Source organism: Danio rerio, chromosome 8 (genome assembly GCF_052040795.2).
Source record: "Danio rerio strain M-AB ecotype USA chromosome 8, GRCz13ab, whole genome shotgun sequence".
NCBI classification, from domain to species: domain Eukaryota; kingdom Metazoa; phylum Chordata; class Actinopteri; order Cypriniformes; family Danionidae; genus Danio; species Danio rerio.
The window spans coordinates 30,861,209-30,888,808 of NC_141028.1; the positions used below are offsets into that span (position 1 = coordinate 30,861,209).

The 27,600-nt window shown below is 33.6% G+C and overlaps 1 protein-coding gene across 2 annotated transcripts; it reads left to right on the forward strand.

Annotated features, from left to right (window-relative positions):
* Window positions 1-320: 320 nt before the first annotated feature.
* Window positions 321-27,376, forward strand: slc13a3 (solute carrier family 13 member 3). Of its 2 annotated transcripts, none has more exon segments than NM_212902.1 (13): window positions 321-472; window positions 1,683-1,948; window positions 2,748-2,911; window positions 3,295-3,355; window positions 4,334-4,513; window positions 14,389-14,514; window positions 14,959-15,051; window positions 15,129-15,233; window positions 18,260-18,357; window positions 21,828-21,940; window positions 22,170-22,331; window positions 25,330-25,467; window positions 25,573-27,376. In NM_212902.1, coding segments are annotated over 13 exon segments (1,791 nt in total). In that variant the 5' UTR covers window positions 321-364; the 3' UTR covers window positions 25,750-27,376.
* The last annotated feature ends 224 nt before the right edge of the window (window positions 27,377-27,600 follow it).

Genomic DNA, 27,600 nt, shown 5'->3' on the forward strand with positions numbered 1-27,600 from the left:
TATACACCGTGAAATATGAGGTCATACAGTAGCATCAGCAGTAGCCTAGGTCATACTAACCACTGACCTCGCACAACCAGTATTATAGCTTTACAACACTTCTTTGGTTAACAGAGTAACCTGTAATGCTTACTCTGTTCGTGAAGTAGAACACGGTCTTCTTTGCTGGCGCTCTAGACCGACTCACGTTGAAGGCTAAAGTCGAGGGGTCTTTAAGGGAGTTAACGAGTAAGCCAATAGTTAATCTTCTCCTGCTGTGCTAAAAAATAATAAAGCAAAAGTAATAAAGTTGGAGACCAAGCGTCAGAGCTGCGGCACGTCTAACTGGAAAGACAAGGGAAGGAAACAGTTCTAGTTTGTCGCTATGGACCCTGCAAAGTTTTCCAAAAAGCTCTGGTGCGCGCGCCAACAGCTCATCCTGGTACTCGCGCCGCTGCTGCTGCTCCCGCTGCTCTTCGTTGTGCCACCGAAGGTAAAACGTTGTTAAAATCAGTCACCTGCTGCTTTGAGCCTTTTAAATCACCCAGTTCATTAAAATTACTTAAATTTGTGCGTATATTGACTTATTCTTATATTTGAGATTAGCGCGAGCACTTTCTGAAGGGATAGTTCACTCCAAAGTGACTTCTCCATCATGATTGATTTAACCCTCATGCTACAAAATGACTTTTATTTTTATGTATGTAAGTCATTTTATCCCCTGTGGAACACAACAGAAATGTGTAGTTTTTAGGAGAATTTTTAATTTTTACACCACATTGGTGCAAGTAAACGTTGATGTAGCCTATTAGATCAGGTGTTTACATGTGAAGAGTTCAGATGCAAAAACCTCTAAATGCCATTAGAAATCTTCTTCTTAAATGAGCATTTTTCTTTTTTTTTTTTCCTGTGCAGTTTCAGATATTTCTCTTTTATGTCGATCAATAGGCTACTTTCATTGCTTTTCAAGTTAAATAGCAGCATATAAACATAGGAGACTGAAAGAAAATGCTCATTCTAGAAAAACATTTCAGATGGCATTTAGAGGTTTTTGCATCTGAACTCTTCATGTACAGATGCATACATGTGATATAGGCTTACAGAGATCCACAAAACTATTTGAGCTTGAAAAAAGGTGCCATTTGTTTTACAGAAAGATAGCACAAAGGGTCTTTTGAAGCAAAACTATTTACTAGAAGAAGCATTTTAGATTTTGTAAAAATAATAGATGCATCGTCAAAATGAACGCAGATGCTTTCTGTATGTCATATGGTCTTAAACATGCTTATAGTTAACATTATGAACAACACATGCACCCTTCACACACTGATCTGTTTAATAATGAGGCAAGAAAGAGTTAGTTAAAATAATAATAATGCATAAGGGCTAAAAAGTGTCATTATCTGTTAACATATTTGCAAATGCCAGTCTGTTCAGTGTGAAAAGTGTATATAATGTGTCTGAAATACGAGAAATTCTGCTTCAAATCTCATATTTAATACATTGCTTAGGGGTTTTAACTCTCAGAGAGATTTACACTAGCATAAATGTGCTGCCTCTGACTCTGAAAATGTTGCTGATGTACATTTACTGTAGTCCTAAGACCAGCAAATTAATTTCCATTAAGTCTCAGTAATCTCCAATAACTCATCATTGGATCCACATAACATATCCATCTGTTTTTTTGTTGTTGTTGTTGTCAGGAGGGCAAATGTTTGTATGTAGTACTGCTGATGGCGGTGTACTGGTGCACCGAAGCACTTCCACTGGCGGTCACTGCTATGCTTCCCGTGTGCCTCTTTCCAACCATGGGAATCCTGCCATCCAAGAAGGTCTGTCCACAGTACTTCCTCGAGACGAACTTCCTGTTCCTGAGTGGTTTAGTGATGGCGTCTGCTATAGAGGAGTGGGGTCTCCATCGCCGCATAGCCCTCAAGGTGCTGAAGATTGTAGGAGTGAAACCTGCATGGTGAGAATAATTCTGTGTCAAAATCAAGAAACATTGTAATCTCCACTCTTCAGTTAGATAGTACACATCTATAGTGTAAATAGTGTAAACAGTGGCATGGAAATCAGGTGTCAAGTCTGATAGATTACCTTATTAAATTTTTATTTTTTAAGGCACAGTATGTAATTTTCACCTCTAGAAGGTGCATATTCACCCATCATACATCAGAGGTGTATTTTGAAGATACCATGACCATGAGTGTGGAATCATAGGTGCTGTCGTGTTTATAACTGTGTCACTAGTTAAAAAAATATCTTTATTTGAACATTCTTAGAAACATTTGGAATAGTCTAAGTAAATAAATCTGTAAAAATATAATAATAGTAGTGGTTTTAGGACATTTTAATGAAAAAAAACCTTACAGTATTGTGCCTGTATTAAATCTGTATTATTCTTTTGAAAGTTACATGTAAACGAGGATCTATTTCTAGTTTTTAAGTGTTAAAGTCCAAGTTTTTTTTAACAGTGTGGCCTATTTGATACCTTTGATACAATATGTACATAACAAGTTAATAATTGTAGATAGGATTGGCTGTGAAGTTGTTTATTTTTATGACAATATAGAGTCTATACAGAAACATAATGCTTATAGAATATAGATACTGCATCCAGTGTCTTATTGACATATTTAGCACTGATTTCTTTGTGGCTTGTATTACTATGCACAGTACTGTGTGTACATTGACAAATTTTTTTGGACCAATAATTGAAGTAATAGTTGCATAAAAGCTTTGACATGGCTTGTCTTTTTTCCCTAAAGGCTGATTTTAGGCATGATGATCACTTCCTCTTTTCTGTCAATGTGGCTGAGTAATACAGCCACAACCGCCATGATGCTGCCCATTGCTAACGCCATACTGGAAAGCCTGTTTGGAAATCTTGAGACTCTGAAAGAGAACTGCAAGACCAGGAGTGATCCAGAGGGTAAGTACAGTAGGAACAAACTCATAACGTGTGTTGCAAGAGTGTTCAGAAATGAAAGTTCCCTCTTATTTACCACATTTTTATTAAATCATCAGTCTTCATGGTATGGGTCAATGATTACTTTGGTCTGAGAATTTTTGTTTTGTTATATGCATGCAATCAACCTGCACACATGAGAACATAATATACAACCCGAACAGAGAACTTTGCACTAAATTTTTCCATCAAAGCTTTTTTGCTGGATGTTAGAATTCCTTTTAACACAGACACTGGTATGGCTTTACTTTTCAAAAGATTTTTTAAATCAGAAATTAATTTAACATGAAGGTTACTCATATTTGAAAAGTATTTCTAATTAACAAAACATAAAAATTCCTCTGCAGGTGATTCACAGGTGAAGATGCATGTGCTTCCTGAAAAACAGATATTGACTGTAGAAGACAGGTGAGTGAGACTCCTAAAGCTTAAGGACTAAAGATTTTATATACATTTACTGTGAAACTATTATTTTAATTGTGGATTGACTCAATTATTGGATAAAATTATGTTTATATGTCACAACTATTCCAGGGCTACATATTTGAAAAACCACACATATTGTATGTGCCCTGGCATATGCATTTTGTGTTGATATGGGGAGGTATGAAGATGCTGACCACTGTTCCTTTTTGCCCAAGTGTATAGGTTTTCTCTTGACAATGGTGGGAACCTATAAATCTATGAATGAATGGTGTGTCACCCACCTCACACACCTTATTCTTACATAGTGAAAATTCAGTAGTTTTGGTGCTGTTACATCTGAACATATCTACATTGATGCTAAGTCTATGCCCCTGATTTTGGCGCTATTGCACTGTTACCGAAACCAGGTAAAACAAAACCAAAAAAGGCACTATGAAATCATGGTAAAAGCATGTGGGCGCAAAGCAATTTTCTCTTCTAGTTTGTTTTTGAAAACACTATTGGTTGGGATAAGTCGATAGTCAGTACAAGCTGACATACCCACAACAATCCAACAAGGCAGACTTTTTTTGCACGAATCCAAGAAGGATGTGTAAATGCCACTTATGATGAGTAAACAGGGATCAGTAATGTATTTCAGATTTGCAGAAATGTACACAACAGCCTTTAGTGAATTTACGAGAATGATGTATGGCAAGTATGAGAAATCGGTGTTGTTCGCTTTTGAGATTGCTATAATGCACAGTACATTGTGGCCTGAAATAAATTTGTGAATTAAAAAATGCAAGCTTACGACCACATATTTCACAATTCCCAAAAATGCAGCCCTGGGCACATATTCCACTGAACCTTGGTTGCATTTTTTAGCCTAATGTAATGTGAACTACTCCATAAACGTATTAGATCATCCTTTCATACTCTTAACGACTAAAAGACTCTATTCACTCTGTAACCTCATAGACCCGACTGGACAGACAGATCCGAGCAAAGGAACCAGGAAGAGGTCAGAAGAGAGGCAGAATACCAGATGAAAGTGTGGAAAGGATTTTTGATATGCATACCTTATGCTGCAAGCATCGGAGGAACTGCAACCCTTACTGGCACAGCTCCTAACCTGATCCTGGTGGGTCAGCTCAAGAGGTATACCCTTTTTACTAGGTTGCCATGGCAAATTGCTAAAGTAATACTTTTGCATTCAAACTTTTATGCATCTGCATTCACTCACCAGACGCTTTCATCTAAAGTGACTTGCACAGGTGGAATGCACAAGCTGTTTATCTTAAAAGCATCTTTGTGAAGCAATGCAAGTTTCAAATTACTCTGAAGAGTAGAGCAAAGTGTAAGAAACAGTGAGGGATTAACATAAAAACCTCACTGTAAATGCACATGGGTTATTGGGTAACACTTTAAAAGGCTGTACTTGTTCATGTTCGTTAATGCATTAGTTAACATGAATTAACAATGAACAATACATCTGTTAAGCATACTTAATATGTGTTAATGTTAACTAGATGTTTATTAATGTGTTAATTTATACAATAGTTAACACATTAGTTAATGTATTAGTCAACATAAATAAATAATGAACAAATGTTAGTAACACATTAGATAATGTCGGTGTAACTGAGGACGCTGACAACAGAGTAAAGGATCCACATGCAGTTTATTACAAGAGTAGGCGTACAAGCAATAATTACACACAGGGCTAAACGGGAACATGCAGGGAAATCCGGAAGAGTCGTCACGTAACAGGAAGATGGTCAATGCAGAATAACAAATAAAACAAGCAAGGGTCAAAAACATGGAGAGACTAAAACAGCAAACGCTTTGTAACGTTACAAGGTTTGAAACCAACAAGACTCAGCATTGTGAGTGTTTGAGAGGTTTAAAAATAGTCTGTTTCATTAGTCCTGAACAGCTTCAGCTGTGTGTGTTTGCAACCATGGGGGATCTGAACCAGGTGTGTGATTGAAGTGCATGGTGGTATTTGTAGATCATTAAAGTGGCAGATTTGTAGTTCTTCAATGATCTACACAGGCTGGATTGCTTGTGACCGTTACAGTCAGAGTAGTGTACACTACATACGGTTCCTTATTTCCTTAACAAATTAACAAATGCTTTGTTGATGGTAAATCAAGTTATTTACTCTTGTCCTATCAGTGTTTTTTTTTTTTTTTTACTTGTCAGCCACTGCCAGCATTTTTCATGATTTTTTGATGATTTAGTTCATGACATGAACTAAGTTTGCCCTCAGAATCTTCTGCCAGGAATATATGATAGCATAGTATATTCCACAACAAAGAACCAAGCCTCTGATTTTAAACAAAAATAAAAAATAAAAATAAAACATTTTATTCTATCTTTATGTGTTTATGTTTTATGCAGGTAGGTTTCTTCATGCAAAAAATATGTTTTTGCCTTTAAAGTGAAATAACTGAACACAAACATAGGATGCTGAGAAAAATGCAATAAAAATTTTAGAAGAAAATGTCAGGTGGCACTTCATACTTTTCATAGTTATACAGTTAATTCTCAGCTCTAAAATATTTAACAGCTTAGTACATAAAGCATAATATTATCAGCCTGATAGCAGATGCTGTAAGAATACTGCTATTCATGTCAGTATTATCACTGGACGACACCAAGGCAATGTTTTTATTGCAATCTGCAGTGTTAATGAAAAAAAGTCAAAGATGAAAATATGTTTTCAGATCATACTTAATTTCACAGAATTCAATCAGTGCTGTCAAATTGAGTGCATTAGCTTTAATTAAATACCATCATGAAGAACATTTCAATTCTCATTGCCATTGGATGAACCTTGAAAACATTGGATGAGCTACTGAAATGTTTAGTATAGATTTCTATTCTTAGCTCACTTGTTTTTAATCCATGTATGAAATGAAATAAGACACAGTTTTATGGTTAATTGAAAAGCTAGGTTTTAACGGAACGCAAAATTTACTGAACTGTTGCAACTAATGCATACTAACAAGAATTTTAGACAGTGCAGGCTATTGAAAAAGCTGTTTTGTCAAGCATTTAGGTCACCAACAACAAGCCAGAAAGGAACATAGTTTGATTTCCTTTCAGGATTACCACATAGTTTGGCCAAATCCCTAGGCAACATTAAAACAGTATTACCAGGCTAGACAAATGCTTTGAATTTTCCTAGGTAAAAATAAGCAATAAGCTTATTATTATCAAATAAGCTATTAGCAAAATACAAAATATAATAATATAAAATTCTTAAAGCATAATTCAATTAATCAAAAATAATGGTAAAGTCACAAGTGAAAGGGGCTTATATTTAGCAATAATTAACACACTGGCAATGATCCATGTTACCTAACATAATTTGAGAATGGTCCAAAGAACATTTCGTGTTCTTTGCTTTGACCTTTTGTAAAGACTTTACATGTTACATACCATAGATGTACTTTTGCTTAGGAAATGCTACAGAATGTTCTGATTGTTCTGTATTATGCCATAACTAAAATGTTTACATAATTATTTAGGTTTGTTCAAAATCAATTTAGAGGCGACAAAAAAATATTTCTTTTTGTGGTTCCAGGTTTTTGAGTGCCTCAGTATTTATTTATGATGTAGTTTTAGAGTCTTACTTAGATGCCATTAGGACCAAAAGATATGGGTTTGAAAGTAAGTCCTGCTGTGTGGAAATATGTGTAGAGAGCTAGTTTAGTGAATGTAGGCGACTGTAATTTACTGCAGCTTTGTAGCTAGTTTGTTCATGACTTGAATATAAAGGATGTTTTGAAAGCCAGAAGTTTGAATTTGTAGATCATATTACACCAAATATTAAAAGAGATAAACAGAAATGTAGTTAATCTCATAGTTTGCTATCAGATCTACACTACAGGGCTGTTGAATGATTCATTCTGATTGATGACGAATATTTTAAGTGTGAAGTCAAGTTTTTTTTCCAGAAAACATACAGCTAAAGAAATTCCAGGAACATACATTTACAGTTCTTCATGATTTCAGTTATTTAAAGTACTTAAAGCTCACAATAGCAGAAAAACTAAAGACAAAGATCTTGAAATGTGTACAAGTTACATATTATTATTGGTTTTCACAGTTTTTTGAACATTTTGTATACATACACATTATTATGCCATTTTATCTAACAAAGAAAAACAGCTGTTGAAAAAAGGAAAAGACCACTTAAAGCTATTGGTTCTCTGGATTTTTTTACATAAATACATTTTTATATTCGCCTAATAGATTTTTCGCCAAATAATGCTGTAAATGATAATATTCTTGTTTATTAGTAGTTTATAAAACAAGCATTTTAACTAAAACCATGTAATCTTGACACAGTCTCTTTTCCAGTCATTTTTTTACAGAGCTGTAAACACACAAACAACAGAAACACACAAAATGTGTTGCCTCATCTGCCTTGTAACATGATTTAAAAAATGCTCCGGAAGTCCAGTCAAAATGTATTCTATAGCACAATTAAAACAAAACAATACATAAAATCAATAAAGGAAGCAGATATCATATTAAAAATATAAGGAAAAGAAAAGAATCTTGTCATAACTGACCTCAATCAAAAGCCTGACAAAAATAAAATTTAGGAGCAGTAGTAAAGGAGCAAATCTCACAGTTTGAGGCTACCATTTTAGTCAGTGATAAATTGCGTCAATAAGAAGAAGCAGCTTACTTAGTCAAACTGATCTTTGAGACATGTAAGGAATCAAAAGTTCACTCGTTTATTTTGGTGCAGTCCAAATAAAGTCATGCACACAATTACAATTATTTTTAAAATCAATGTTAAAGTTTACTGGAAGTCAGTGTAAAGACTCTAAAATTGGGGAAATGAGATTCCTCTTTTTATGTACTAGTAAGAAGCCTCGCTGCAGCATTTTGGATAATTTGCAAATGAGAAATGTTTGTTTGAGGCAGGCCACAGTAAAGGGAATTACAGTAATCTAGGGCGTGATGTTATAAAAGCATGGATTACAGTCTCCAAATCTTTGTGGGGCAGAAACTGTTTCAGTGTAGCACTTGATTTTAGAACTAATGTGCCAATTTGTTTATCAAAATTAAGAAACAAATCAAATGTAACTCCAAAAATTTTTACAAATAATAACCTCACCATTCCTAAAGTAGTTTATTAGTAGAGACAGGGCTGCCAAAACATTAATAAGAGACGCACAGACCCTGTTTCATAATTCACAATCATTCGATTCTTACAGCTAATTTAACAGCTAATTTGATTCTTACAGCTAATTTGACACAGCTATTTCTTAATCAATCAATCAATCTCTATCGTTAATTGTGTCTGTGCCTGAAACTGTATTAGTGTGCATTTTAATGGCTGATGCTTAGCTATAAAACATGTTTTGTAATCTACTGGTGGCTGGATTTAAAATAAGAAATTAGTCACACAAGCAACAGCACCTTATGGACAAACCTGTCCAATTTTTAAAATAAAATAAAGCATTTAAATTATTATTATTATTATTATAATTTTTTTTGATGATGAGGTTGCCAATTTAGCAATTGTGTTGCTTGATTAAGCAACTGTTTGTAGTACCTACAGTTGAAGTCAGAATTATTACCCCCCTCTGAATTTTGGCTTCTTTTTTCAACATTTCTCAAATGATGTGTAACAGAGCAAGTCATTTTTCACAGTATGTCTGATAATATTTTTTTTTCTGGAGAAAGTCTTATTTGTTTTATTCCAGCTAGAATAAATGCAGTTTTAAAATAAATAAAAACAATTTTAAGGTTAAAATTATTAGCCCCTTTAAGCTATTTTTTTCAATAGTCTACAGAACAAACCATCATTATACAATAACTTGCCTAATTAAGCTATGGTTAACCTAATTAACCTAGTTAAGCCTTTAAATGTCACTTTAAGCTGTATAGAAGTGTCTTGAAAAACATATAGTAAAATATTACTTACTGTCATCATGACAAAGATAAAATAAATCATTTATTAGAAATGAGTTATTAAAACTATTATGTTTAGAAATGTGTTAAAAAAAATCTTTCCTCCGTTAAACAGAAATTAAAGGAAAAAATAAACAGGGGAGCTAATAATTCAGGGAGGCTTATAATTCTGACTTCAACTGTACACTGTAAAAAGTCCAGGTTGCCTTACATTTTTTAAGCTGAATTAAATTAACCTTATTTAGTCCATTGAACTTATATTATGTTATACTGACTTAAAACAGATTGCATAACTTATATAATAAAGTTAGAACATGATTAAGTTAGTTAAGTTAAAATAAACTAACAACACATGCTGTCACGACTAATTGATCATTTAAATTTTGTATCAAACAAAATGCACACAAATTTTTAGCAATTTTTAACATTCATTTGTCTACTTTTAGCAACTTTTAAAAAGTGACTCAAATTAAAAAAACTATGGACTGCAGGCTTAAGACCTCTTTCAGTCTTTTTTTGCAGCACTGTCACTTAATTAAAGTGACAATGCATTGATCATGAACAAAAACACATTGAATGAAAGTAAAAAGTGGCAATTTTACTAATAAGTGCATGAAAAATATACACAGATTTTTAAATGAACTTAAATTATTAAAAAAACACAACAAATATTCTAAAACACTTTGGGTGTCCAAATTTCAAAACCAGACACCACAGTGTCATTTAGCAGCTTATAGCAACAAATTGTTCCAACTTTAGCCACTTCCTCTGAACATTAGTTGACAACAGTGGTGAGGTACCCAGTGTAAGCTGGTTAATCGACTACTTTATTATAGATTTAGTTTCTAACCTCTGTTGCTAATACATTGCATATTTATATAAATAATTTGTCCTCACATTACATAAACTGTACAGTATGATTGACCGATTTTACTCGTTGACCGGATGAATTTTCCTAAGGACCTAAGACTGAACCGATTGTGCTTACTTTCTTATGTTCAGCTTGCGCATACATTTGTAAATGTCATATAGTAAAATATCAAAGGGATTTACAAAATAAAAACAATGCAGTGTTGTGAATCAACCTTCAACCTTTCCAGAGGTCGATTCTGTGTGGAAAAAGCCCAAGAAGTCGAGCTGCATATGTCAAACGGAAACTTACTCACTGAGAGATTTATGTAGTGTACAGTGCATGTTTTAGTTGCTTGCATACTTCCGATGTGATTAAATGAAGGTTTGTAAATGTGTTTCAGCCATTGAAGATCCACTATCAGTTTGGGAAACATTTCCCTCAGTAACTGCAGGCTCCAATCATTTACCATAATTCATCATTTATGTTTAATCAGTGAAGAACAACATGTCTCATAATGACTAGACAAAACTGAGAGCCTGAAGAACAGCTGAGGTTACCAACAAGGTCTTTACTCCTACTTTGGACTTTAATGGAAGAGTGTGTTACAATGAATGAATATTTAATAGAACAGCAGTTTTATCAGAAGACATAAGATGACACAACTAAAAGTCCCCTTTGTTAGCAAATGAGGCTACGCACTGGTGTGCGGGAGATTCAGAGTAAAAGCCATTCTCCCAGATCAACAGTTACCTTTCCTCATTATACCCTAAGCAAAGTATTGTCAAACATGAGTGAAAACCAACCCCCAAAACCAGCTGAACATGAGAGCAAAGTTGAGGAGATAAAGTGGGGGAGAAGAACATTAACATACTCTCCTCAGGCCATGACTCAACAATTGTAAATATATTGTATATTGAAATACAATCAATCAATGTCTCTGTTGATTTCATCACTACAAAGCTAAAGTCATAAACTGTCAAATGACACCAATGATTTTTGCAATACACATTAAATATTTTTTTATATATAATTATATTATTTATACATGAATGCCGATACAATATTTAGGAAAGTGGCAAAATTAAAAGCTGTTCTGTTCTGTTATCTCAGTCTTTCCCACAAAGAAAGGCATTATTTAAAAATATAGTCTCAAATATAGCCAATATACTATTATCAAACTATAAAAAATGTTTAGTTTAACATGATGCACTATAAAAACTGCTGGGTTCCACACGATTCCTTCATGTTGTCCCAACACAATTCGATTTAGTTAACCTAACTGATTTTACAAACTTAAGTGGATTGAACATAAAACTACTAAGAGTTCCCAAAAAACTCAATAATTGTGTTGATTCAGCTCATTTTAAATATGTAGTTTGAACAAGCAGCAAAAAACATTTTTGTAGTGTGCTAGTGAATTACAGGGCTGGTTCTAACATATCCAGACTATTATCCCATTCTTTCTTAACATGTAAGAACCAGGACCAATTTGTCCTCGCAGGCATATGATGGACATATAAAAAAGACAAATTGGGCCACTAAACATGTTTCTGTTTGGTTGCTTTTGGAATACAACCTCCATCCACTGAAAAAAAAAATTTAAGTTGACTTAAAATAGTAGGCAATTGCTACCCAGTTTTTTTTAAAGTTGACTCAACTTTTAACCCAAGCAGTGAAATCAACTAATTAACTGCTGTAAGTTGTCTTACAGTGTGAGAAATCTGAAATGTTACATGTACTGTATATAATATTGGGCATTTATGATACATTTTTAATGTTGAGTATGTTATATTAGGTGTTTATTTGTCTTATTTACTCCAATTAAACGATTTTTATTATCCTTATCACTTTATGACTTCTTGGCAGTTTTAGGTGGATGGACTTTTTAATAATAATTTCTGCGTTTAGTAAACCAAAGGTGCACATAACATTGCAAAGGCTTTGCAGAATTTCATCTGGTACTCACAACACACATTCTTGGACAGTGGTGGTGAAAACATGCTGTGAACTGTTCATGATTGCACAAGATTTTTGCCAGTGGCAAGCTCTGCCTGGAAGCTCCTTTCAAAATACCTTTCATTAAAGGGATAGTTCACAGAACAATGAAAAAGTACTCAATATTTACTCACCCTGAAGTGGTTCCAAACCCTTGTGAGTTTCTTCTGTTGAACATAATAGGAAGAACAAATATGATGGAAGTCAATCAACAGACGGAAGAAACTCAAGCAGGTTTTGAACAATTGAAGGGTGAGTAAATAATAAAAGAATTTTCATTTTGGAAATGTTGCCATGCCAACAAAAAATTGCACATAATGGCTGCCTTTGGACATCCAAATCAAATTTTCTGCTTCACTTCCAGTCTCGGGAGATTCCTTCCTCTGATCAGATTTTGAAGGCAGCATAGATGTGTCTTTTACCGGCTTTGTAATTCTGTGTGTTCCATTTATGACAGTTGAGCTTAAAAAACTAAAAAAAAAAAACATGATGTCAAAAACCTCACTTACAGTGTCATTTTGTGTGCATTTTTTTTTTTTTTGTCATGCTATTTTACCCTTTACAGCACTCATTTTCTTTTATTATACATTAACCATTAACCTAATATTCCTTAATTCATTTATTATAAATAATGTATTGTAATGTATATTAAAAGAGAATCAATATAAAGTTATAATAAGAGTTTTTCCTTTTTCTTTTGTTGTAGAAAGTGCATAGGGTTCCTAGCGGCCAGATATATGACAGTGTAACTATATTTTCTATAAGTTGTAATAATTAAATGTCGAGTTACTTATTGTAATTAACAAAACTTATAATGGCTTGAATAGTATTAATGTAGACACATTACTGTCACAATCACTAGCGATCTAGCCCATGCAGATTGCTGGAGAACTACAAATCTGCCACCAAATGAACTACAAATTCAATCATACATGTACTCTCGCACCTTCTGGTGAAACTTTGATTGCAAACACACACAGCTGAAGCTGTTCAGAATCAGGACTAATCAAATGGGCTATTAAGACACACACATTGTTGCTGAGTCTTGTTTACTGTGTATGACATTATGATGCGTTTTCCTTTGCCTTGCCTTTCTGTGTTTGACCCTTGTTTTGTTTGTTTATTTACGTTGTATGCTGCCTGTCTTTTGACCATCCGCCTGTTTATCGACCACGACTCTGGATTGCCCTATACATCTATTTGTTCCTGTATTGACTATTACTTGCCTGACCATTCTGTTAAATAAGCCTTTCATTTGGATCTGCACTTCCTTTTCAGCTCATTGTCAGTTCAGTTTTTAAAAATATTGAATTCGAAGACACTGGAAAGTATAGTTTTGACTTATGGTTGTAATCATGAATAAGAGGCTGACTAGGAAGTACACTGAAAAAAATGATTAATTGGATTTACAAAATGTTTTGGTTGCAAGCAATTTAGATGGGCTGAATGAAACCAACAAATTAAATTTAAAATTCAACTTAATTTGATTGTTCAAATTCAGCCCTTATAGATTGTTTGCAACCACTTAAATTTTGTAAATCCAAGGAAACATTTTATATGTAGACGTTGACTGTAATTGTAATGGTAAAACGTCTGTTCAGTTAGATAGCTATCTAGTTTCAGAAAGGTTATCAAATATGCCTATGTGTAATTTAATTATTTATTTGAACGTTTTTTTCTTAAATGAAAGTGCTTAATAGGATAGTTTACCAAAATATGTTCCTAATAATTAACCCAAAAATCTCAGTAATTACTCACCCTTATGTTGTTCCAAACCCATTCTGAATACAAATATAGATATTCTATATCAAATCTGAGAGCTCCTTTATTCTTCAGATAACAAGGGACTCGTTCAAAGATGAGAAAGGTACTAAAAAGACATCATCAAAACTGTCCATAAGTCTTCAGGGATTCAATCTAAATATTAAGAAGCTAAGAGAGTAATTTAGTGTACAAATACAACAAAATCAATTACTTTATTCAATAGCTTCTTATACTCAGTGCCAGTGTGGGGGTGTGCTTTCAGTAATGTACATGTGTGACTTCTTTTGTCCGAAACAAAAAGCACAGGCTCATCCAAGGTAATCTGTCAGCATTCTCATGAACGTGCCCCCTATACTGACACTGAGAAGAAGCAGTGGTTAATTAAAGCCATTACTTTTGTTTTTTGTAACTAATGTCAAGGTGGAAGGAAAAAAAAAAACAGAAAAAATAATTACATTGTTTTGTGTGATTGTGTCTGTAGCTACTTCCCTGAATGTGACCTCGTAAACTTCGGGTCATGGTTTGTCTTCGCATTTCCACTCATGCTTCTCTTCCTCATTCTGGGCTGGATCTGGATTGCTTTTCTCTATGGGGGTCTCAATACACGGTAAATATGTGATTTGAACACTTACCGGGGAAATGCACTGTAGGTTCCGTATTAGGTTCACAGCTTCTCAGTGGACCCATAAATATGATCACCTTCATGAGTGCAACTACTAATAGAGGAAAAGTTGCTGTATAAATACAAACGAATATGTGTAAAATATTATTTAGCAAATATTTAGTCTCTGTTATGTTTAAGAAGCTTTTTAGTATTCAACATTTTATTTATTTTTAATTATTTGGAGCAATGCTTATATATATATATATATATATATATATATATATATATATATATATATATATATATATATATATATATATATATAAATAAATATAAATTATATATAAAATGTAGCTTATTTTTATATGTACATTTTCATGACCTGCAGATCGCTGTTTTTTCTTTTAATAATTAAATTACATATCTTAAATGTCTGTTTTTGACCAGACTTTGTATCAGCAAAAATGATGAGCGGGCTGCAGCAGAAGCTAAAGCAAATGCTGTTATTGATGAAGACTACAAGAAACTGGGCCCGATAAAGTAAGTCACTGAGCACTCACCTCTGTTGTGTTTTCGACATATTCATTCGATTCAAATATATTCTTCTCTTCAACTAGATTTGCAGAAGGATCTATCGCTTTCTTCTTTATTATTTTTGCCATCCTACTCTTCACACGAGATCCAAAGTTTGTGACCGGATGGTCGGTTTTCTTCCCCAAAGGGTAAGAAATACAGGTAGTGAAAAATATGAGTGACATGTTTTTACTTTAAGAGCGATGTAAGATGAATCCATGTCTTTTTCAAGTTTTAGAGGTGTTAATGTATTTACAATTTTAACATCTCTAATAACAAATTTACCTTGTTCTGATGGACTATTTTTAACCTTTAAGACTATAACCTGAGCAACTGCATAAATACTTTATTTTTTACAACATAATTAGTTAGATTAATAATCAGTACAATGTCATAATACAAACAACTGTTTCAGCATTAGACTAATTATTGTTGTCAAAATATGTCATGCATTTACACAATAGCAGGATGTTCATGCCCTCATTGTGCAAATGCCAAATGCATTTCATATGTGCTTAAGCAAACCTGTGCTACTAGGATTTAATTGATTTACATTCAGTAACACATTGGAACACTGTTAATATAAATGTCAATCACTGAAATTAAAGGTTAAGTTATACACTATGTCAGGTTAATCTTTAAACTGGATTCCACTTACAGTGTAAGCCAGCAAAAAGTCTTTTTTTTTCTTCTTCTTTTTTTGTGGTCCATCACACTAATGCACATGGACAGACAGGTTCAAAAATATGGACCAGTTTATCCGTTTCCTCCACTGAGCTGACCTTTCTCTATCTCCAGGATGTCAGTTCACTTTGAGTCATCTCCAAACTAGCCAGATATCCAGCAAGTAGAGACAAATAGAAGCAGAGAGAGAACAGAGTAAGACATTTCTGGGTGATTCAACACCTGTAGATGAGTGGAACAGGACTGCAAGCACGGCCAACATGATATGATGAATTGGTTAGCAGGGTTATGGCAATTACACTGATTCTCTGCTTCATATTAATGTGCTGAGATGTGATAGCAGCAGTGTTGCTTGCTTTAATGTCTTGTCTGACATTTTCCTTCACATTTAAATCTTATGTTCTTCTGTGATGTTCCAAGTTTTACACTACTTAGACCTTTAAATTGAACATTTGTAGGCGGATTATAGATTTTTGTCTTGCTCCTGACAAAACCCATGCCACACATACTACACATGTCCACTAAGTAATGAAAATAATAAAAACTATTTGCCTTAGGAATAGAAGTCAGTTTGAGTATTTTTTTTATTTCTATTTATTTGCTTGTTTATTTTACAGGGACAATACACTTGACATTGTTATACAAAGATAACCGATGTTGCGTACATAGGGCATATAGCATAAAGCTAATTTGCAGTCCTCGTCCATGGTTAGGCTTTACATTAAAAAATAAAAAATAAAAACAATCAAGAATAAAACACAATACAAGAAGGTTTTGCAGCTCTGATTATTTATTCATTCTCCTTCGGCTTAGTTTCTTGTTTATCAAGAACACCACAGCAGAATGAACTGCCAACTATTCCGGCTTATGTTTTACGCAGTGGATGCCCTTCCAGCAACCCAGTACTGGGAAACACCCATACACACTCGCATTCTTACACACACTCATACATTACGGCCAATTTAGTTTATGTAGCTCACTTACAGCACATGTCTTTGGAACATGAACACTGGCAAACTCCACACAGAAATGCCAACTGCCTCAGCTGGTATTTGAACCAGCGACCTTTCTGCTGTGAGGCAAAAGTGCTAACCACTAAGCCACAATACTGCCCCAGCAAGGGATTAGTTCACCTCAAAATGTTTTCATACTGTATATACCATTAAAGTCAGAATTATAAGCCCCCTTTAATTGTTTTTTTTTTTAATATTTTATAAATGATGTTTAACAGGGCAAGGAAATTTTCACAGCATGTCTGATATCGTATTTGTTTTATTTCGGCTAGAATAAAAGCATTTAAAAAAAAAAAAAAAAAAAAAAAAAATATATATATATATATATATATATATATATATATATATATATATATATATATATATATATATATATATATATATATTAAGGTCAATATTATTAGCCCCTTTAAGCTATATGTTTTTTCGATAGTCTACAGAACAAACCATTATTATACAATAACTTGCCTAGCTAACCTAATTAACTTAATGAAGCCTTTATATGTCACTTTAAGCTGTATAAAAATGTCTTGAAAAATATCTAGTAAAATATTATTTACTGTCATCATAACAAAGATAAAATAAATCAGTTATTAGAAATGAGTAATACAAATTTATATGTTTAGAAATGTGTTGCAAAAATCTTCTCTCCATTAAACAGAAATTGGGGAAAAAAGAAACAGGGGGGCTTATAATTCAAGGGGGGGGGGTGTAATAATTCTGAGATCAACTATATATATAACTATAACTAAATGTGCTCATATTATGAATCAGGTCAATTTAAAAGAAATGGATTATGCTATGAAGCATCATACCTTTAGAACAACACAGTGGTGAGTAAATTCTAAATTTATTTACCCACCACTGTGTTGTATAGTTTAGGTTTTTTTTTTACATAAACATAGATCAGTAAACATACATCTTATTAGTTCAAATGTGTCACATGAGACACAGAAATGAATCTCATTGGTCATCAATCATCAAGCATGCATGACTGAATTTGAATGCTGTAAACCAGTGCCCTCAAACTCAATTCCTGGAGGGCCATAGCTTTGCACAGTTTAGCTCCAACCAACTCCAACTCATACCTGCTTAATAGTCTCTAGTCGACTTGGACACCTTTATTAGTTGGATCAGCTGTTTTTTTATTTTAGGGTTGGAACAAAACTGTGCAAAGCTGCTGCCCTCCAGGAATCCAGTTAGACCTATGCTGTAAAAATTGCTCACTACAATAAACAATGCCTGATTTCACAACCTTCAATGGAAAGACAAAAATCTGTCACATGTTCTTTTTGAACATAACTATAACCTTTTATAACATCTGTTTCATCTGTAACATCTGATCACTTTTAAGCAGTATGCGTAAATATTTTAGTAAATGGCTAACAGCTTGTTAACCAAAGTAGATCCCGAATAATCACCACTGAATGGTGTGTAATCGTTTCTCTCTGCATGTGTGTGTGTTTATTTCCTATCAGCTATGTGTCTGATGCTGTGACTGGAGTCATCATCATCTCCATCCTCTTTTTCTTTCCATCTCAGCGTCCATCTCTCCGCTGGTGGTTCGATTCCAGAGGTCAGTGGGTGGTTTATTGACTTTCTGTATCCTGGTCTTACAGCAGCTGAGAGAATTGAGCTACAAATGATTAAATTATGAACTTCAAATTGAAGCAAGTCAACAGTCCATCAATAATATTCAAAATTATATGCTAAATCAAGCCAAATAAAGCAGAATTTGGAAACTGAATTTTTTGGCAGGCAAAACGCTACATGTCATCGACTCAGTAAATGTCCAGGAGCACAGTTCATTCTGGTAGCAAAGAGGTTTGTAGAACACGTGTGAATGTGGTTAATGTTGAATAAGAGGAGGAATGTTAACGATTCAGATTAGTCTGTCTCAGAGAGATCCAGTAGAGAACTGTGAGCAGAGCGGTTATAATAATCTGCAAAAAAAGATATCTCTTAATAAGTGGCTCGGTGCACATTCTACACATTTAAAAAGCCAAGTAGAAATGCATGTAAACATGTTAATATTTCTGAATCTCCCTATCTGAAACATTCAGTTATTATTGTAGTTAAAGGTGACCTATTATGTTCCTTTTTACATGATGTAAAATAAGTCTCTGGTGTCCCTAGAATGCGAATGTGATTTTGTCTGCTCAAAATGCCCCACTAATAATGTTTTATAACTCTTTGAAACTGCCCCTTTTAGGCTTTGATCTTAATTGTGCAGTTTTGGTGGCTGTCGCTTTATATTCAAATAAGACTGTGCTCTTTTTGAAGGAGGGCGGAGTGTCAGCATAGTGGCAGATTCGAAAACAAGACTAACTTCCTATGCTTATGAGGGAGAGATTGTCACTAATGGGTGGGGCTTTCCCTCTCTGATGACATGTACAAATAAAGAATGTCAACCAAAGTGTTTCTGCAGACAGTTTTTAATGAAGTGTGATAAAAAAATTAAGTTAACAAATTTTTACCATTAGAAGCTGGTTATATTCACAGACTGTTGCCACACAACTATTTTTAAAGCTCTTATAAAAGTGATTTTTGCAGAATAGGTCCACTTTAAAACTTAAATTAAATCTAGATTTCACAAGATGTACCTTTATAAATGGTTTTTAAATATCATGTAAATATAATTTAATACTGAACTCTAAAAGCTGACTCTTCATAGCAGTTAAATGCCTTTTTAGAAAGACATTTGTTTATCCATGTTGCTTAAAAGAAAAAAAACATATTTTCTTACATCAGCTCTAAACACAATTTGTCATTCGTTGTGTTGTGTATTACATGTTTGTGTATATGTAAAGGGATTAAAATAATTTATCAATTACTCCATTATAATGAAGTGAATGTTCGTTAAATATTTCTTACTTTCTGTAATAATTTAATTAAAAAAATGTTTTATATATTCCACATGGTAAACAAACAATGACTTATTATTTTAATTGTAACTATGCTGCCTATAATTATATATTATAGTTCTAGTTAACATTCTAGTTTTAAACTTAATTGCAATTTAAAAGCTTGACTAGGTTAATTGGACAAGTCATTGAACCACAGTGTTCTGAAGCCAGTCGAAAAAAATTATTTTATAAGGGCTAATAACATTGACTCTAAAATGATACACAGTTGAAGGCAAAATTATTAACCCCCCTTTGAATTTCTTTTTTTTTTTTTTTTTTAAATATTACCAAAATGCTGTTTAACAGAGCAAGGCCATTTTCACAGTAAGTCTGAAAATATGTTTTCTTCTGGAGAAAGTTTTATTTGTTTTATTTCGGCTAGAATAAAAGCAGTTTTGAATTTTTTCACCATTTTAAGGACAAAATTATTTAAGCTATATTTTTTACTGATAGTCTACAAAACAAACCATCGTTATACAATAACTTGCCTAATTACCCTAACCTGGCTAGTTACCCTAATTAACCTAGTTAAGCCTTTAAATGTCACTTTAAGCTGGATAGAAGTGTCTTAAAAAATATCTAGTCAAATGTTTTGTGCTGTCATCATAGCGAAGACAAAAAAATTCAGTTATTAGAAATGAGTTATTAAAACTATTATATTTAGAAATGTGTTGAAAAAAAATCTTCTCTCCGTTAAACAGAAATTGGGGAAAAAATAAACAGGGGGGGGGCGAATAATTCTGACTTCAACTGTATGTGTAATATTTAATTTATTTCATTAATCTTTCTTCGGCTTAGTCCCTTTATTCATCAGGGCTTCCCACAGTGGAATGAACCAACTTAATTTATTTATTTAATATACAAATTTATCAAAAATATGCTTCGTAAAAGGTTTAAATATCTTGAAAAGTTTAAACGTTTTATAAAAGTAATTCTAATAGGTCCTCTTTAAAATACCTTTATAAATGGTTTTATGGTCCCAGGTAACATATATGTGTGCGTGTGTGTGTGTGTGTGTGTGTGTGTGTGTGTGTGTGTGTGTGTGTGTGTGTGCGTGTGTGTTTCCTGGGACCACAAAACTGAACTTTAGAAACAATATGCTTATTTAGCATGACTCAGGCTAATTCTCATTGCATTAAAAGATAACATACTTTCTTACATCAGCTCTGACCGGTAATAACAACATATTCTAACTTTACAGTCTAAAAAAAAACCCTCTAATAAAATTTTTTTATTGTCTTTGCCATGATGACAATACATGTCAAATTGGGTTGCAGCTGGAAAGGCATAAAAAAAGTGCTGGATAAGTTGGCGGTTCATTCTGCTGTGGCGACCCCGGATTAATAAAGACACTAAGCCGAAAAAAAAATGAATGAATGAATGATGAAAATACATACTATTTCACTAGCTATTGTGCAAGATACTAGTATTCAGCCTTAATTAAAAAAAATGTATTTATGTAATATACAGCTTAATTAAAAATATTTTTTACTCCACTCAATATAAATAAGATATAATATTTACTCTGGTAAAAATAAATAAGTCTTTCTCCAGAAAATAAAAATAAACTGTGAAATCTTCCTTGCTTTGCTAAACATCACTTTTCTTATAAATCCATCTGTTGGTCATGGGCAGTGTTTTATGTTGAAAGCTGTGAAATGTGCCAGCATCAGACATGCTGGAGTCCACATTACCATTTTTAGTATCAACCAAACAAAGTAAAGTTCTACATTTCATCTCCTGTCAGATGCAGTTTTTTTCCTCCACCAGTTCCAAATCAATTTTCCTTCCTTGTGCAGTTCAAAAGATGTAATCAAATTGAGATGTCAAACACACAGCGTTTCCTGTAGACGCTTTGCTCAACAACATGAATGCAGAGACAGAGCAAGCTGGAGAATGAAAACATCTTAAACTCTGCATGGTGTTATATATATATTTATATATTTGTGCATTCATACAGGTTCATTCAGATTTATCGCACGACTGATATGAGTCTTTCAGCAAACTATTCTATTTACACCCCCACATTGAAAATGTTTATATTTCACTTTCATGTTTTTTTTTTTGCTTATTTTATTTGTACTTAATCAGAGGCAGAGATGGTCAGACTCATGAAGTCATAATTCATTTTCTTTTTCAGCCTCCAATACTCCATATGTGCCCCTGTTGTCATGGAGAAAAGCTCAGGAGTGCGTGCCATGGAATATTATTTTGCTGCTAGGTGGTGGATTTGCAATGGCTAAAGGCTGTGAGGTAGTTCATTACCTGTTTTTTGTTATTTTTAATGAAATAAATCTGAAATACATGGCTAATAGATGAATTTGTAATTAATACCTAAATATTCTAATGCAATTGAAATACATTATATGTACCATTATGAATTGTATAGCAATAAAACTAATGGAACAACAGAAAATAAGTGTGTCAGAATGTAACGGCAAATGTATATTCCTTTTTTTTAATAGATTTTTTTTGGTAATAGGAGTCCGGCTTAGCAGTATGGATAGGAAACCACTTGCAGCCTCTGGCTCAGGTTCCACCTCCAGTCGCTGTGATGCTCATCACAGCCTTCATTGCCTGCTTCACTGAATTTGCCAGTAACACAGCCACCATCATCATCTTCCTTCCTGTCATCGCTGAACTAGTATGCACAAATATGCCGCACATCTTTGTGTTTACAGTTTGTTGTGTAGATGGGGATTTATTCTTCATATTTATAGAAGTCTTTTATGCTCACCAAGGCAACAATTATTTATAAAACAGATCTACAGTAGTGAGTCTCATTCACTAATAACAGTTTATGCATATATTATATGTGCATATTAATAACACAGATTATACATATTTAAAGAACATTTAACCTAATTTACAAACATGTATGTGTGGTTTCATCATTGAACATTGAACTAAAGTATTTTAAATGAGCAGCAAAATCAGTGTTTTAAAATAAGTGCTAGTGATTTTTTTTTTTTTGCATTATTTATTCCTGAAATAGCAAATCTTAATTTTCAGGATTGTTACTTCAGTTTTCAGTGTTACATGATCTTTCAGATAACTAATAATGCTGATTTTGGTGCTTGAGAGATAGTATTACACTTAAAACCATTTAAAAACTTTATAAAAACCTTTTTTTTTTGTACTTTGATGAACAGAAAGTTTAAATTCCTAAATGCTTTTACAACTTGTGCTTCAGATACTCATGAAAAAACTTAACATGTGTTTTAAAGCCTTGTCAGTGAGAACTTCTGAAAGAAATATAGTTTTCTGAGCACTCAGGAATGAAGTTTGTGCACATTATTGCAGCTTTACCAAGCCTTTACTCCTCTGGGTGAGAAATATTTTAAATTCAGGACAATGGGATGCATGTATGTTTTCAGACCACAGACAAGTCAATCTTAAACTATGTTTTAGAACTCAGAACAAACTTGTTGGTCTAAAAACATCTTATTTTTAAGCCAATCTGCCAAATTGACAGGTTGTGCAATGAGACACTTTTACTAATTAATAATTTTTAATAATATTAATAATTGTGTGGCTGAATTTCTATGGGGACTTTTACATCTCTCCATGATTAGCTCTACTCAGCGATTCACCCTGTAATAGCTAAATAATGTGAGACAAACAAAGGTCTATGCAGAATCCAAATGTAAAGATGGCTCTGATGACAACAAAACACTGTTCAGTGCAAATGCATTGCCTTTTTTCTGATCCCAGCATTAAGAAACAGTAGATGAACTGTAATTTAATAACAACCCAGAACAATCCAAATCCATTTGTCTAAATTTTTTTCAGAAAGGCAATTGACCCTTTTCACAAACCTGGTAAAAAAAAAATATTTGCAGAATGGGAAAATCTCATCATTCACTGGGCTCTAAGTTTTCCCAACTATGATGACTTCCGCTACTGAGGAAACCGGAAATGTGAAAAGGGTCTATGCTGTGCCAACAATATTGGATCTGACAGTAATATTGCACCGGAGTCGATGTAATTGTTTTATTATGCGATCACAATTGCTTTGGGAGTCAATACAGATCGTTTACTATGTACTCAGTATTTTGGTGTTATTAACCTAAATCACTGCAGCGTTCGTCTATAGAAGATTTAGGCTGTCAAACAGGCATACCTGTATGCAAACAGTACGCCTATCATAACAGGGGGCATTTAATTTAAAGTCTACAAGAACAGAACAGCACAGAAAACAACAGTCTATTACTTCTAAAGTATATTTTTGTTTAATGTAAAAATTTATAATAATTATGAGTGTATATCAGGGAACAGTACAATATAAAGAACAAATAAGCCAGTGTATGTCCCTCTTAAAAGGATAGTTCATCTCCAAAGTAAAAATTTAATCAACATTTACTGTCCCTCAAGTGGCTTCAAAGCTGTACAGTATGTTTGTTTTGTTTAATTAAACACAAAAAAAGTTATTCTGAAAAAATGTCAGAAACATAACGATGGACTTCTAGGTACAACAAATACTATGTAAGACAATTGCTGCGTACCAATTTGCATACTTATACTATGTGTGAAGAAAAACTACATTCCCTTGAGTGTGTAACAGTATGCAAGATTTGGGAAACACTTTCTCATTAACAAACCGTTATGTTGCTTAGTTACGTCCCCTGTTAATCATCTCGACACATCATCCAAATTTTGTTCCTATTTAATTACCTACCATATTGTAGGTGCAGCAGCAGGTTAATCTGCCATTTGTGAGTCTTTCATGCAGAGAAATCTCCTTAGGTCTTTGGATAATTATGCATTTAGAAGTCCAAACATGTCTTTTATATAAGTTCACATTACTGTTGCAGAGTAAATATAACATGGAAAATGCAATTTACAGTTTTTTTTCAGTTGGCTGTATATGAATTAATAGTCATTCAAACAAATTTACAAAGGCCTTTCTACTTGACGATTGGTCCTGCGCATCCAACATGTTTGTTTACAGTTTTTACCTGAGGTTTGAAGCTTTAATTAAATTCACGTCCATGCACAATGTATTGTGGGCACTATAAGCAGTTCTACACCTAATTGCAAATAGTACACCATCTAGGAATCCTCGGCATACTCTATTCAACATAGTAAGGTTTGCAAATACTATTTAGGAAGGATAGTATACAAATTGGGATGAACCAAATGGTTACAGGTTTTCATCAATTTCCAAAATATCTATTGCAATTTTGTAATATTGTAATTTTGGGTGAATTATCCATACAGTAGGGGTGGCATGGTGGCTTAGTAGTTAGCACTGTCCCCTCACAGCCATAAGGTCACTGGTTGGAGTCCCAGCTGGGCCAGTTGGCATTTCTGTGTGGAGTTTGCATGTTTTCCCGTGTTTGCATTGGTTTCCTCCACAGTCTAAAGACATGCAGTACAGGTGAATTGGGTAAACAAAGTTGGCTGTAGTGAAGGAGAGTGTTTGGGAATGAGAGTGTATGGGTGTTTCCCAGTACTGGGTTGCAGCTGGAAGGCCATCCACTGCGTAAAACACATGCTGGAATAGTTGGCGGTTTATTCCACTGTGGTGACCCCTGATAAATAAGGGATTAAGCTGAAGGAATGAATGAACCCATACGATACAGAAGGTAAATCCTATACATTAGGAATACATTGTGACTTTACACCTCCTATATTTTCAGGCAATCCGTGTGAAAGTGAACCCGCTGTACTTCATGATCCCAGCAACGACTGGATGCTCTTATGCTTTCATGCTTCCTGTGTCCACACCTCCAAACTCAATCGCCTTCGCCTCCGGACACCTGATGGTCAAAGACATGGTGAGAAAACAACCACAAAAACACATAAAGATCAATAATCCTGAGTACACTGACGCAGTTTTCAGGTACGCAATAAGACGCATATGTGTGTGTGTGTGTTTACAGGTCAAAACAGGGTTTGTGATGAACATCCTGGGAATTCTGTGTGTGTCTCTGGCCATGAACACATGGGCTCTTCATATGTTCAATCTTCACTTGTACCCTGATTGGGCAAGACCTTTAAATGCTTCATTAGCAACGGTGGCTACACATACTGTAGCGGCTATGAATATGACTGGCTAGAGAGATGGATTTGACATATACATTTATATACTGTATATTGTGGATATCATGTGTATATACGACTAAAGTGAAATGGAAAATTACCTAACTGGTGGATTCCTGCTGTGGATGGAGCAACATTATCATGACCTCACTTCCTGCTCAGTCCCGCCTTCTTGTGCTTGAGGCCACTTCTGCAACTTGGGGCAGGAAATTAAAGAATGTTTTAAACTTCACAGGTATGCGAAAAAAATAAGGACAGTTGTCAGATTCTCTTGATTTATAGTTATGCATTTGAGTAAAATATTATTTTTGTTTTATTCTGTAAACTACTGATTTAAATTTAAAATAAATTATTGTAATTTAAAGATTTTTTTTGTATTAAATGATTACATGCATAACATGTTTATATTCATTTTAAGACAACAGAATACAAAGCTTTAACTTCAGAAGAGTTAAGAAAGCTGTTTATTGGTTTTAATAAGACAAATTTTCTCTCACAACATATGAATCTGTTTGCTATTCTGACTAATTGTCAGTGACTAGGTTTACATGGGCATCAGTAATCAAATTATTTGCCTTGATCTGAATTAGACAATAGTATGATTAAGGTGTTTACATGAGTTGCTTTATGAATGTTCCTTTCATGATTTATGATTTACATGTTATAGCACATAAATCGATCAATGTCATTGCATCGCTGCGCTATCCACAATTCCTCCAGAGTTTCATGTAATTTCGGGTGTTTAATTTTTAATTTGTCATCTTTAACTACAGTTTGACATTTCACATTTATTTAGGAGAATTTCATTCATGCCCCCTAGACGAACAAGATACTGTATGTGAGTATAAACTGTTGGAAGAGTGTAGTTTTAATGGAATTTAATATCGCATAAAAAAAATTCAGCAAATCGCAATTCAGATGTCAGTGGTCCTTCACTGACTCAGTAGGTGCAGGAAATAGTGTCAAACATCCGTTCATTGTGTGTATAGACTATCCTGTTACAAAATGCGGTGAAAATCTTTTACAACGTAATAGTAATAGATAGATTTTTTACATGTCTGTACTGTACTTGAATAATACGATTAAAATCGCATACTCCACGTCTTAATCCGATTTCTGTTTTCTAATTTTAGCCATATTAAGGTAGTCAAAAATTGCTGTTTACATGGCTGACTCTTAATCAGAGTATTGTCTTAAGTGCATTAAAATCAGATTATTGGTGTCCATATTAACATACATTCTGCAAAATAAAAGTGCAATAAAAACGACCATATTTTTGTTTCATATTTGGAAATGTTATCAGACCTTTAACAAAATAAAACAAAAATTTACATTTTACTCAAACCCAATCCATTAAATATGTGGATTCAAGGGCTCTTTGATTAGTTTTTCCATAGCTGTATAATTTTTTTTATACATGTAGTTTCACACAGGTAGAAAACTTATTTAAAATAATGTTATAGTTTTAAAGCAAATCTGAACATTTGTAATGCATAATGCATCTATCTTTTAGATTGTAAATGTGTTGTTTTAATATTGTAAATTTGTTTTATTTATATAGTGTGTGCTGTAACTAACAATTCATATTTCTATCATTTTAATTCTGTTTAGTATTCTTAAAACATAATTAAAACTTTGAACAAAGAAAATGATTAGTTATTGGTGAACTACTAAACCAGGGGCACAATTAAAGGGCACCTATGATGAAAATAATCTTTTGTAAGCTGTTTGGACAAAACTGTGTGTTGGTGTAGTGTCAACAGTCATACTGGGGTGATATAAAGACAATAAGTCTCTTTTTTTAATTTCCTAATGTTAAAATAGGATCAAAATCCCTCCCATTTTAAGGCCACGCAACTTGATGTAGG